The sequence below is a fragment of the Solenopsis invicta genome, chromosome 6 (genome assembly GCF_016802725.1).
Source record: "Solenopsis invicta isolate M01_SB chromosome 6, UNIL_Sinv_3.0, whole genome shotgun sequence".
In the NCBI taxonomy this organism is placed as follows: Eukaryota; Metazoa; Arthropoda; class Insecta; order Hymenoptera; family Formicidae; genus Solenopsis; species Solenopsis invicta.
This window is the reverse complement of record NC_052669.1, coordinates 16,073,254-16,086,402: the sequence shown is the minus strand read 5'-3', so window position 1 is coordinate 16,086,402 and position 13,149 is coordinate 16,073,254. Positions and strand designations below refer to the sequence as shown.

General features: G+C 30.6%; 1 protein-coding gene, 1 long non-coding RNA gene and 1 other non-coding gene across 3 annotated transcripts in view; 2 read left to right on the top strand and 1 right to left on the bottom strand.

The window, feature by feature from the left end:
- Positions 1-2,854: 2,854 nt before the first annotated feature.
- On the bottom strand, positions 2,855-2,930 carry Trnas-gga. Its single transcript has one exon. It is a non-coding gene; the product is annotated as a tRNA-Ser (tRNA).
- Positions 2,931-3,216: 286 nt separating this feature from the next.
- Positions 3,217-8,007, top strand: LOC120358195. The gene is made up of 3 exons (XR_005575144.1): positions 3,217-7,386; positions 7,456-7,529; positions 7,608-8,007. It is a non-coding gene; the product is annotated as an uncharacterized LOC120358195 (long non-coding RNA).
- Positions 8,008-9,746: 1,739 nt separating this feature from the next.
- LOC105206553 (tyrosine-protein kinase receptor torso) overlaps positions 9,747-13,149 on the top strand; it is a 345,332-nt gene continuing 341,929 nt past the window's right edge. Inside the window, exon 1 of the mRNA XM_039451357.1 lies at positions 9,747-10,185. Within this exon, the coding sequence (XP_039307291.1) occupies positions 10,084-10,185 (102 nt within the window). The 5' untranslated portion in view covers positions 9,747-10,083. The remainder of the gene's footprint in view (positions 10,186-13,149) is intronic.

Sequence of the window (13,149 nt, the reverse complement as noted above, 5' to 3'; positions counted from 1 at the left end):
TATAATTAGAGAAAGCAATTCTCCATATTGTGCACGTGTTATACTTGTTAAAAAAAAAATTGGAAAACAATGTTTATGTGTCGATCTTAGACCTCTTAATGATAGAGTCGTTAAACAAAAATATCCTTTTCTATTAATTGAAGATTGTTTGACAAGATAGGGTAATAAAAAGATATTTACACTTTTAGATTTAAAAGATGGCTTTTATCTGATAAAAATTCATCCTGAGCATATGAAATATTTTTCATTTGCTACACCTATTGGCCAATTTGAATATACGCGTCTTCCATTTGGTTTTTGTGAAGCACCGGCAGAATTTCAAAAGCGGATTAATTTTATTCTCCGTCAATTAATCAGGGAAGATAAAGTTTTAGTATATATGGATAATATACTTATTGCATCTGAAACAATTGAAGAAAACTTATCAATTCTTAAAGAAACGATGATTTTGCTTAAGAAATATGAATTTATGATAAACTTTGAAAAATGTCATTTTTTAAAGAATTCCATGGAATATTTGGGTTATATGCTTTCTCTATCTGGGATAACTCTTAGTGAAAGACACGTAGAGGCTATTAAACATTTTCCAATCCCAACCAAAGTTGTCAAATTGCAAAGATTTCTGGGATTAACAAATTATTTTCGGAAATTTATTCAAGATTATGCCTTAAAAGCTAAGCCTTTGCATAACTTATTAAAAAAAACAAAAAATTTTATTTTTGATGAGGATTGCATAAGAGCATTCAATCTATTAAAATCAGAATTAATTTCTTACCCGGTTCTTCGTTTATATAATCCAATTTCAGAAACTGAATTGCATACGGATGCAAGTACAAAAGCTCTTGCAGCTATATTATTGCAAAAACAATCTAATAGTACATGGGTTCCGATAGCTTATTTTAGTCAATCAGCAAATAATGCTGAATCAAGATATCATTCATTTGAATTGGAAATGCTTGCAATAGTTAAAGCTGTTGAGCGTTTTCATATTTACTTATATGGTATAACATTTTCTATTGTGTCTGACTGTAATGCTCTTGTGCATGCTGTTAATAAAGCGCATTTAAATCCGCGCATCGCACGTTGGACTTTAAAACTTCAGAATTATCGTTTTAAAGTCATCCATAGGAGCGGGCAAAAAATGTTACATGTTGATGCTCTTAGTAGGATTGTTGCTTCGATTGATTCTATGCTAATTGAAAAAACTTCAATTTAGGCAGTTGTCAGACCCAGAAATCAAAGCAATTGCTTCGGGCCTTGAAATGACCAAAAATGAAAAATTCATTCTGTTAGATGGTTTGGTTTATCGTAAATGTCAAGATAAACCAATATTCATGGTCCCTGAAAATATGATAAATAATTTATTACATATATACTATGAATCTGCACATTGTGGTATTGAGAAATGTGTACAAGGATTAAATGGAAATTATTGGTTTCCATCATTGCGTAAACGTGTAACTAATTATATTGAAAATTGTATAATTTGTTTATTTGCGAATGCTTCTTCAAACATGCAAGAAGGAGAAATGCAAATAACTCCAACCTCAAACGTACCTTTTAAGGTTATTCACATTGACTTCTTTGGCCCATTATAAGAATCTAATATGGGAGTGAAACACATTCTTGTGGTGGTAGATTCTTTTACACGATTCACTTGGCTTGCCCCGTGTAAGACAACATCATCACGAGAGGTTATAAAATTTTTAACAACACTTTTTAATATTTTTAGTAATCCTAGCGATGTAGTTACTGATAGAGATACTGCTTTTACAGCTGGAGAATTTGCACAATTTCTTGAATCATACAAAATTTATCACAGATTAATAACTGTTGCAGCTCCGTGGGCCAATGGAATGGTTAAACGAGTAAACCGATTTCTTAAAGCTTCCTTAAAGAAAGTCGTCGGTAATAATTCAAATTGGGTATCGAATTTATCGAATATTCAATATGTAATAAATAACACTTATCATGCTTCGATAAAGTCCTCTCCGTCAAAATTATTTTTTGGATATGATCAAAGAAATCATAACGATGCAAAATTAGTTGAATTACTTAATAATATTGCTAAAACAGAATTTCAATTTTTAAATGAGCGTGAAAATGATCGTGAAATAGCGTCTGAAACTACAAATAAAATCAAACAATATAATAAAGTCTATTATGATAAACATCACAAAATTCCAACAAAGTATAAAGAAAGAGATTTTGTATTAATCCGTGATACAATACCAAAAGCAGGAGAAAATAGAAAATTAAAACCAAAATATCGTGATCCTTACATTGCAGAAAAATGTTTAAATAAAAATAGATAAAAATAGACGTAATAAAGGATATACCAGGTTTTAATATTACGGCTAATCCGTACAATTCAATTTTATCATCTGATGGAATGAAATCGTGGATTAAGCCAGCGATATCCTAAAAATCTTTAAAAATAAATTTTCTTTAAGAATATTCAAAAGATATGAAAAATAATATTTTAAATTTGAATGTTCTTCAAGAAATGAAAATATCTTTACTTTTAAGCGTTCTTTTTTTTGTTAAAACATAAACATATGTTATGTATTAAATTATTTAGATAACATACAAATTCAAATAAGAAAGCCTATTCGGTAATAGCTAGATCTTAGTGCTTTTATATATACGTGTGATTTTATATACTTTCTCAGACTCAACCAAACTGCGCGCCGTTACTTTCGGTCATATAACACAGTTATATTGAATAAAAGATAGTAATATCACTTTTATTAAATTAAAATTAATTTAATAATACTTGATGCTTACTAGCATCTATATTAACCCTTCCCCCCCACCCCTGAAAAAACTGTAAAGAATTTATGGCAAAAAATATCACCTCAGCCAGGGTTCGAACCTGGGACCTCCCGAATCTCCGGTACGGGTGTCTTAGCCAACTCGACCACTGAGGCTGTGGTGATATTTCTCGCAATAACTGATTATGAGTTAGAACGCATGTGATGGCAGCGTGATTTCAAACTAGAGAGATATTTTTTCAGGGGGGAAAGGGTTAATATAGATGCTAGTAAGCATCAAGTATTATTAAATTAATTTTAATTTAATAAAAGTGATATTACTAACTTATTTGACCATAACTGTGTTATATGACCGAAAGTAACGGCGCGCAGTTTGGTTGAGTCTGAGAAAGTATATAAAATCACACGTATATATAAAGCACTAAGATCTAGCTATGACCAAATAGGCCTTCTTATTTGAATTTGTATGTTAGGTACATGTATCGGTCGAATATCTCTCTAGTTTGAAATTATTTAGAGTTTATGTTTTAGGTTTAAATTATTTAATTTTAAAGTAGTAATTTAACATTCGAGTCAAATGTATTTGTCAATATGGCCGAAGCTGTAAGATTTATGCTACGTATTAGTTATTAACTACTTAATTTATTAAATACCTTTTAAGTTATCTGTCAAATGTCTTACATAGTCATGACAACTAAAAATAACATTCGTTGAAGTGTATCAGCTGATGACGAACGTTTTATTATTCCTGTAATCCTGATTTCATAATAAAGCCTGGCAATTATCCAATGTTTACGATATTAATTATCTCTGCCTCTTACAATATATTATAGAAAATAGCGCGCTTTGATTGACATCCAATTCCAAACATCCTATGGACGTCCAAAAATTGGTCATTAACGGACGTCCAAAATTGGAAATGCAATTGGACATCCTATGGACGTCCATTTAATGTCCATGGACGTGCAAACGTAAAATGGACCTAAAATAGATGTCCATAGGATGTCCTATGCTGTCTCGGTACAAGATCAGTGAAACACTGTCACAAATCATTTATCTGCCAATTACCGCAGAACATTTCGGATTTGATGATACGCATTGTCGACCTATACGGATGACTGCTCGACTTTCGAGGAGAAGAGATCACCGTCAAATTACACATACTACGGCTACGGTGATAATACGTGTATATACGCGCAGCATATAAGATGCTCGTGTTGAACGGCGCAGTCAGAGATAACGCAGTAATTATAAAAGCATTTGATAGCAAATTTCAATCACCCGATTACATTCATAAGAACAGAAAGCTCAACGCGTCAAACATTGCATTTTTACAGTCTTTGAGGTTCGCGGTGGGAAACGTGTGAAATGACTGACATTCTCAATATCGGGGATGAGCCAATCTTTGATGATCGTATCATCAAGATTGAGTCTCATACAATTCATATGCCAATACAACATTTGAATACAGCGCCAAGATTAGGATACGTATACAACAGCAAGATTTATACACGCTACCGCATAAAAGTTTTATATACATTGAGGGAAAATTTAAGATAAAAAAACCAACTGCAGGTTCTGATGTGGTGTTGAGAAATAATTGCGTCGCGTTCATGTTCAATGAGGTTTGATATGAACTCGACGGCGTGGAAATTGATCGCAACAGAAACGTCGGAATAATCAGTAAGTTCAAGAATTATGTTACTATGTTTTCCAACAGAAGTGTAATCGCGAGGAATGCCGGTTTGGGATCCATGAAATCCTCAAAATAAATATTTAAATTTTTGTGTACTTAACATTCTATAGGGATTTTGCGAAAATTATAGATGCATTGTGATTAATGCTCGTCACGAGTTGATTTTAATACAATCACGCAACGACAACAATTGTCTAATTGGCGATTCAGCGCGGGAGCCGGAAATCGAAATGCTCAAAGTATAGTGGCAAATGCCGCGTGTGTTGTTGAATGAAATAAATAAACTGTCAATGCTACGTGCTCTGAAAAGCGGGAAATACCTGAGCATGGCTTTTTGATCATAGAATCTGTACGAGTTTCCGCTATTACAGCTCACAACAAAGCATTCGTGGGCCATCAAGACTGCTACTCAGCTTGAGAAACCGCGATATGTAATTTTTGCTTTGCAAACTGATCAGAAAAATATCATGTCCAAGAATGCTAGTCGATTCAACCATTGCAAGTTAAACAACGTGAAACTCTGCCTGAACTTGGAATGCTATCCATACGACGATATGAACCTGGATTTCGACAAAAACAGATGGGTTATTCTTTACGACACTTACGCACGTTTTTGTAAAAACTATTACGGATACGATTACATCAAGCCAAATCAAACTGTTACAATATTTCGACATAATGGCCCTTTCATAATAATTGATTGCTCTCGGCAAAACGAATCGGTCAAGAGCGCAACTGTGGACGTGAGATTGGAATTCGAAACTAAGAAGAACGTACCAACAAACACCACTGCGTTCACCCTTATCATTCATAATCTCGTGGTTCAGTACAACCTGTTGACCAACATTGTGTGCAAAATCATCTAATTCCATATAACATCTACAATACGTCTACGTAGATTATAGTCTTTATTAGGATCGCTATATGTCCGTATTGACGTTCGTGGACCTGCAAGGTTTCCCCCTTAAAAGAGCAAAAAGCTTCGTCGTAAAGGAGTTTACTGCTCTCAGAGAAAAAAACGTTCTCTCGCACTACATTTTTATGAATCCCAAGCCATGGAATTTATTGATAAAATCCAAAAGGTCATACGCTTCCTGGCTGACTGCTTATCACCATGGATTGCGATGGGAAGACGGAATGGTCCCGTATTGGAGAGCGAAACAGCTAATTACAACGGCCGTACTCAGTACTGAGAATCCCTACAAGGATATCATATACAAGAAGCACGAGAAACGAAAATGATTGAGGGACTTAATTCTGGACGATCGACGAAATTGTGCGTACATCGAGAACCAGGATGCGGATTACGAAGACGTGAATTCTTTGAAAAATTTAAACGCAGCTAATACTATGCAATGTGGAAAACATTATAGAGTTAAACATTGCGCTTTACAAAATGTATTTAAACTATATAACTGATAGTTGCAAAACCAAAAAGATTTTTGAAAAAATAAATTGTACAAACTTAATTTACGCGTTATTTTTTTTCCCCTGTAAAATAATATTAATACGTAGCTTTAGTTTTTAGTATAAAAATAGAAGAACTATACCTTATCTTTTTAAGACGTACTCTACAAGTCATAGAATATATCGTTTGTTCTTAAGATGCACTAAAAGTCATAGAATCTTATCCAGAATTTGTAATAAAAAATTTTTTTTTAAACGATGAATCTTACAAATTTTAAAACGCTCAGTAATAAAGAGCATGAATATGACAAACAAAATAAAGGAGGGGGTTACAAAATAAAAAAGAGGCCAAGAAACGCTACAGCATTAGTTGCTCAGTGAAAACTCAGCTGAAAACTCTCTGAAAACTCTCCGAAAAAATATTTACGAGGGAAAAGATGAACCTCAACGTTCCGTGCGCACATGAAATGTTTAAAAAAAAAGTAAGTATTTATAACTTTTTATTTATTTTTTGTATTTTTTGTTTTTGCAACTTACTTATCCATAGTTTTATTTACAGAATACCATCACCATCGCATTTTGGGAGGAAGATTATCGTTTACTGGTGATAAATATCTGGGCATTGCAATCTGCGTGGGACCTACTCGTACGTCGTGTGTGGAGGTACTTATTGGCGACATCCAAGGCAATAAAATAATTCTGCCTCATGCAACGTGGCTAGCACTGTTCGAGAAACGTACGATCATTAAGGAATTCATCGTTCAGTTGACTTCGCCTTTCTCAGCAGTATTGATTATTCAAGATCTTAATATGCGACTCGTCAAATTGCATAATGAAATTATTGTAAAATTAACATTAAACGATACTACTTCCTTGCATATGAAGCTGTCAACCGTATGCTTCATGTTGAAGCTTGAACATTGCGTCAGGAATATATATTACTCTTTATATCAATCTACACACACAGTAAGCGAAAAATATAATTACTTTGTATCCTTTCTACGACAAAGTCGTCTTGTTTTTAATAAAAACGGTGCGCAAAAATTATTGCAAGGAAAATATGATAAAACCTTGATTTTAGATTGTAAACTGTTAACTTAGGCATTGGACAATATTGTACCTGATGCATTACATGATCAATAAATATGAAACATGATATTGTACATGACGCATTATATGATCAAATAAATATGAAAAAAATTATATTTTAAAATGATGTTTTCATTATTATCTGTTTTCATTATTATCTGTTCCTATTCTTAACCTTTGTCCTTTAAAAGATAGAACAAAAGTGCGCGTACGAGATAGAATAAATCTTATCATAGGATGCATTCTTCGGCGTAACAATACCAGTTATGCCTGTGTGTCGATTTCTGATTTTCTTCTGTGGATGTTACCGTTCTTTATGCACATAATTTTTCGTTTTGTTTCTGCTTACGAAGGAATAAGATCTTCAGAATAAAGAGCATTATAATTGATCTGCTGCCTGTGACGTACTCCGCAAAAGCAGTAAGTATACATTTTTACTTTTTTTTTCTAGTGCGTGTTACAATTATATACAATACATACTTTTTTCAGACTTTAATGGTCCAATGAAGAAACTTACACCGAGAATATAAGGCACGTCATTTGGTTGCGAGGGCTCCGAAATCGTAAGTTATTTTTAATCTGTAGATGATTTATATATATTTAGTAATATTACTGTTTCTTACAATTTTTTTATATTTCAGTGCATCTTTCCATCCTAAATTGAAATAGATGGCTACATAAACATCGAAGGAGCTATAAACAGACGCTTTCAACGTCGTTGGCATCGGAAATGCAACGATGGTAAGTGCGGAATGATCTACTTATAGATTACTGAGAACTGTGAAGATTATTCGGAGAACCGTTATGATGGGAGGAGCAGTTGTAGAAATCTGAATTATACTGAAAAATTATTGAAAATTATGTATATCGTAAACTTTTAAAAAAAAAATATTTTTTTTACCTTTTAAATTGCGTAGCTCAACTTCTTTACCCATCACCTTTTCTTCAAACAAAATACGAGAAAAGTGCGGCGGTGGAGATAGAGTTTGGAAGAGCAAGCGCGTTTATTTGCAACAATATTTTGCAAAAATAATAATTTATCTATTCATAACTCGTTTTTAATTGTACAACGTATCAAGTACATACTTTGATATCGCCAACAATATTTGACTGATTTTAGCAGTCGAGTTAAAAAAACTCATTATTATTTTATTATTTCAATTATTATTACTATTATTATTTGAAAAAAACTCTTATTTTAATCTCTTATTCATTCTACTATACTGATTTGTTTTTAAAGCTCTTTCGTGTAATACGCGATTAACGATACGTATGAGACGAATCCGTTCTAACGTGGAAAAATCGAGCACACAAACAGGTACGTATAGCGTGTATATATAAGGAGTTTGTTATTATTTTTCAAGAATGGTACATCGGAAAGACATTTTGCTATATATGGCTGGATTCGTATAAAAAGAAGCTTTAATTCTGTCATTAAAATATTTGAAAATTTTTAGAAACAAATGTGAAGTGGTGACAGAAATGTAAAAAAATAATTAAAAAAAAATTTTTTTTTATTATTGTTGTAAAATATTCTTTGAGCCATTCAACTTTTATTCAAAACATTTTTCTCTATCTTTTATAGTTTCGACGATGCACGCTTTGAAATAAAAGAAATCGATTTTTTTCAAAGGGGTGTTTTATCTTCTAAAAGTGAGATTGGGCACGTATAAAAAAATACGTGTCTCTTATTTTGATCTGTACTACAACGTATTAAACGCTCGTCAAAATCGAAGGGAGACACTTCTATATGTACATGTCAATGTTCTTTACGCAATTTAATTCATTAATTCATGTTCTTTTTTATAAATAAAAGTGTCTTTCATTAATTGTTAGTATTGCACGATCCTCTTGCTATTCTACAAATGTTTCTTTTTTTTTCTCAATAAATTGTAAATTACTGTTTGTTTTATGTACCCGATAAACTTCTATCTATAGGGTGATTGGTAAAATTTTATGACTAATAAACTGACGTTGGTTATAATTGTGTCGCATTAATATTTACTGACAATGAGTTGTTATTGCAAAAGAAAAAGACAATATAATATTCTACATCTCTTTGTTTTCCTTTTTTATCTCGGAATAAGATTTGCAATAAAAATTCGGGATTATGTTTATGTACACATAAAAAAATTACGAGTTCTTATTATGTCATGACATAATTTTAATTAATTAATAAAAAATTAATAAAAATAATTAATAACGTTTATTATTTTTTAAAAGTGTTATATTTGACATTTATGCGAAAAAGGAAAATGGTTTATAATATATTGCTATTGCCAAATAATGTTTAAAATATTTATTTTGTATATAATATTTTGTGCAGCATATATTTAGAGTTAAAGAAATTTTAGTGTGCAGCAAATAATTTATACAATAAATAAAATTTGTAAATAATTGTAATTCGTAAATCTGAAATCTTTAAAAACCTTTCTCATATGCAAATTTATGTAATTACTATTGGTTTTGGGGCTCTTTTTGTATTAAAAATTCATTTTTGCTCATCTTAGTTATTTTAAAATTTAAAAAGATATAAAAAAAAACTGCTATAACATTTGATAGAAAAGTTTGTTATTTATATTTATATTTCTAAAGTTTTATTTTTATTTTTTATAAAATATTATCCAAAAACAAAATAACATGCCGGCAGGCTTCCCATATATTTAGGTACAATATTTTCAATAATAAATTTACTAAAATTTCCAAATTTTGCTTAAAAATTATATATTTAAGCTTATCTTTCGTAAAAATAACCAACAGCGATAGCAGGTATAGAGGGAAAAGGTGGGAGTGTACATCCCACCTTTTATTAGCATACAAGATAGTCGTACACTGGTAGGGAGCCGCTGTAATGTAAACGTTGAAATAATACTAGAATGTTTTCAAATGTGGATTTATTTGTGTCACGTTCTTCAGCTTTACAACTACATCAGTTTTTATGTTCTTAATAATTATGAAACGAGCGCAAAGAGGGGTCATTTAATTCAAATACGTGCTATGTGTATATTTTAAATAAAACGTGACCTTACTATTGTTATTCTGCGAGAATGCATAAAATATTACATATTAAAATACTTCATCTTTAAAATATACACGTTTTCAAGCAAAGTCAACGAAATGCTATTTACGTTTTTGTTTTTTTGTTGTGTAATTACCATCCATGGGTTTCGTCTTCAAGAAGCTCTAGACACCGTCGGATGTTTAGTACTATGTAAAAACGTAAGTTAACTGAATGTTTATGCTATTATACATTAGAAAAACATATTGAATTAAAATTTAAAAAATAGAACAAAATTCTTATGGAATTTTATTTCATACTTTTCGACTATTCGTCATACGTAAAGTTGATTTACGTTGCTTATGACCTGTCTCTTAATTCTCAATAACAAATTAGCTTGGAAAAAGCGTTACGGCAAGTGCGACGTACTACGTAAATTATATCGGAAAGACGATAGTGAAGTTTGACTTTCCTGCGATAGCGAATGTAAAATTAAATGTATACGTGATGATATCGAAAAACAGCTATTATGAAACTGACATCAGGAAACACTCATAATGAAAAAAGTGAGAAATGCTGGTTTAATTTTTAAAGTCATTTTCAAAATATACTGGAGATTTCCGCAACCAAACGAATTATCCAAAACAAAAAGAAAAAGAATTCTACTTTCCTTTTTAGAATAATTCATATCTATTCTTCAACCTACAGATCGAAATAAACGTACACACATCAATACACAATTTAACACATTTTAAATATGTTTTGACATCTGTGTCAATATCACGGAAAAGTAGACCGAGCAGTACGTGATCGTGCGTGTTCGACTCACAATTAGCTGCAAAAGCGATTCCCGCATGTTTGTCATTTTTACAACGTATAATACAGTTTTATTGAAAAAACTAAAGTTTTTTTAACGCGTTAAAAGTTGCAATGTAAAATGGCGATATATTCATTTGGGATATCTTGCCAACGATCGCATGCAAATAGCATGATACCGTACGCGCGAGTTTGAACATTGATTCTTAAACGTGATATTTCCAAAAATTTTCGTTGAATTTGTTTTCAAGTTGGAATAAATGGACCATAAATGAATCATATGAATTTATAGTCTATTTATTCTAACTTGAATTATATGAATATATATGAATTTATATCAGAGTTGGAAAAAACTAATTTTTTTATTTCAAATAAAATGTTTTATGTTTAAAATAATTTTAACTTATAATTTTTTTTTTATAATTTATGCTAAAAATTAAAAATAAGATTATTTAACAACATTAAGAACCAAAATATTATATGTAAAATATTATTAACTAGAACTGACTTACTGTGACTTTTGTACTACTAATTAAAAATAATAAAGCTAGTCATATTTACTAAGTAGTATATGTTATGTATGTTGATTATTATTTTGTTTCTGTTGAAATTGAAAATTGAACAATCAAAAATAAATCTAAAAATAAATATTTTGTTAAAATAATGCTGTCTCATCAAATTTATATTTGATTATTTATATTTTACATTTAAATGTTATATAAATATAAATAAAAACTTAAAATTAAATTAAATTACGAGAAACAGCAATATCAATCGAAAGCACTGCTCAATATTTTTCTATGCAAATTTATAAACATTTATAAGATTTCCCAAATTGCACGTCGAATTGTTTTTTTGGACCTAAAATACAGATTTCTTTACAGTTTTTCGGGATTAGAAATGCGCGGGAATAGAGTTGCGCACAAGCATAACAAAATATTTAAATTAATTAGCAATTTAATTTCGTGATATTACATTCGAGGTTTTTTTTTAAAATCTATGTTTTAAGATTGGAAAAATAATTCAGCGCGCAGTTTGGTGAATGTCGTAAATGTTTATAAATTTATATAAAAAAATGTTAAGCACTAAGAACTGCTTTCGACCGGTATTGCGGTTTTTCGTTAATTTAATTTGTTGTTACACTTCCCGGTCATATTAAGATTATTTGTAATGTAAAACAAAAAAGGTGTCCGCACCCAAACATAGGTTTTTGGCCCTCGGTGAAATTGGGTAAAACTTTAGTATGTTGCATGATACAAAGACAAGGGTATGCTCTGATGGTATCCCGCAGATATAGGGGAAAAGCACGTGATCATCACCAGATTACGTCACATTTACGGTATATGGTCGCAATTAACTATGGTGAACATGTCAAACGAGAACGGCAACGCGAATAACAAATGTTGAATTTGAAAAATATTACGAATCCCAGCTTTGCAAAAACAAATTTATTTTTAACGAATTGGCGACAATTGTACAACAAAAAATATAATCGCAGAAATTAATGCAATAATTCGTGTAATAATTCTGTACTTTGTTCGTACACGAACATATATTCGTGTTTGTATAATGAATAGACAAATGTGTGAACACAACAGAAGTAAAAATAAAAAAAAGATGGTAAAATTTACTAATAATAAAATATAACTCATTGATCTACACATTTCTATCATTTTCTCTTCCTTGAATATATTTTTTTAATTTTCTTACACCAATATTTTTGAATCTATTATATCATTTTTTTTATATATTGGTTTAATTTAAATATAATAATTTCTTACATTATTTCTTATCGTTCACAATACTAAATGCTGTTTTTTGCATTATATTCTTATATTTATATTCTTTTAAATATTCATTTTATTCTATTCTTCAAATAAACATTTCAATTAAAATATTGCAAGAAACACTATAAGTATACTAAATAATACATTCGAATGTACCGCGAAACGATGACGTATCTTGATGATAATTATGATTGGTCGCTCGACTGTCACGTGATTTATTGTGTGCATACCATTGCCTTTCTACCATGATATATTGTAGTGTTTGATTCGTTGATTAAAAGTTTCTATAGGCAAAAAGCTTTGAAATGACTAATTTTTTTATTTGTTATAGACGTTTAAAATGGTGTATTTCATAATTATTTTAGTAATAATCCAAATCAACTTGTGTAATAAATGAAGAGACTTTAAATGATAATATCCGATTCATCATATGAGAATATTTTTTATGTACGTACGTATTTTAATCTTTGCATGCGTGTGTATTTGTGTACGGAGGAGGAATAGGTGGGGAAGAGTAGTACGTACTATTTAGCTCTAAAAACACATTTTAAAATATTTAGATCAAGAAATGAACATGCTTAT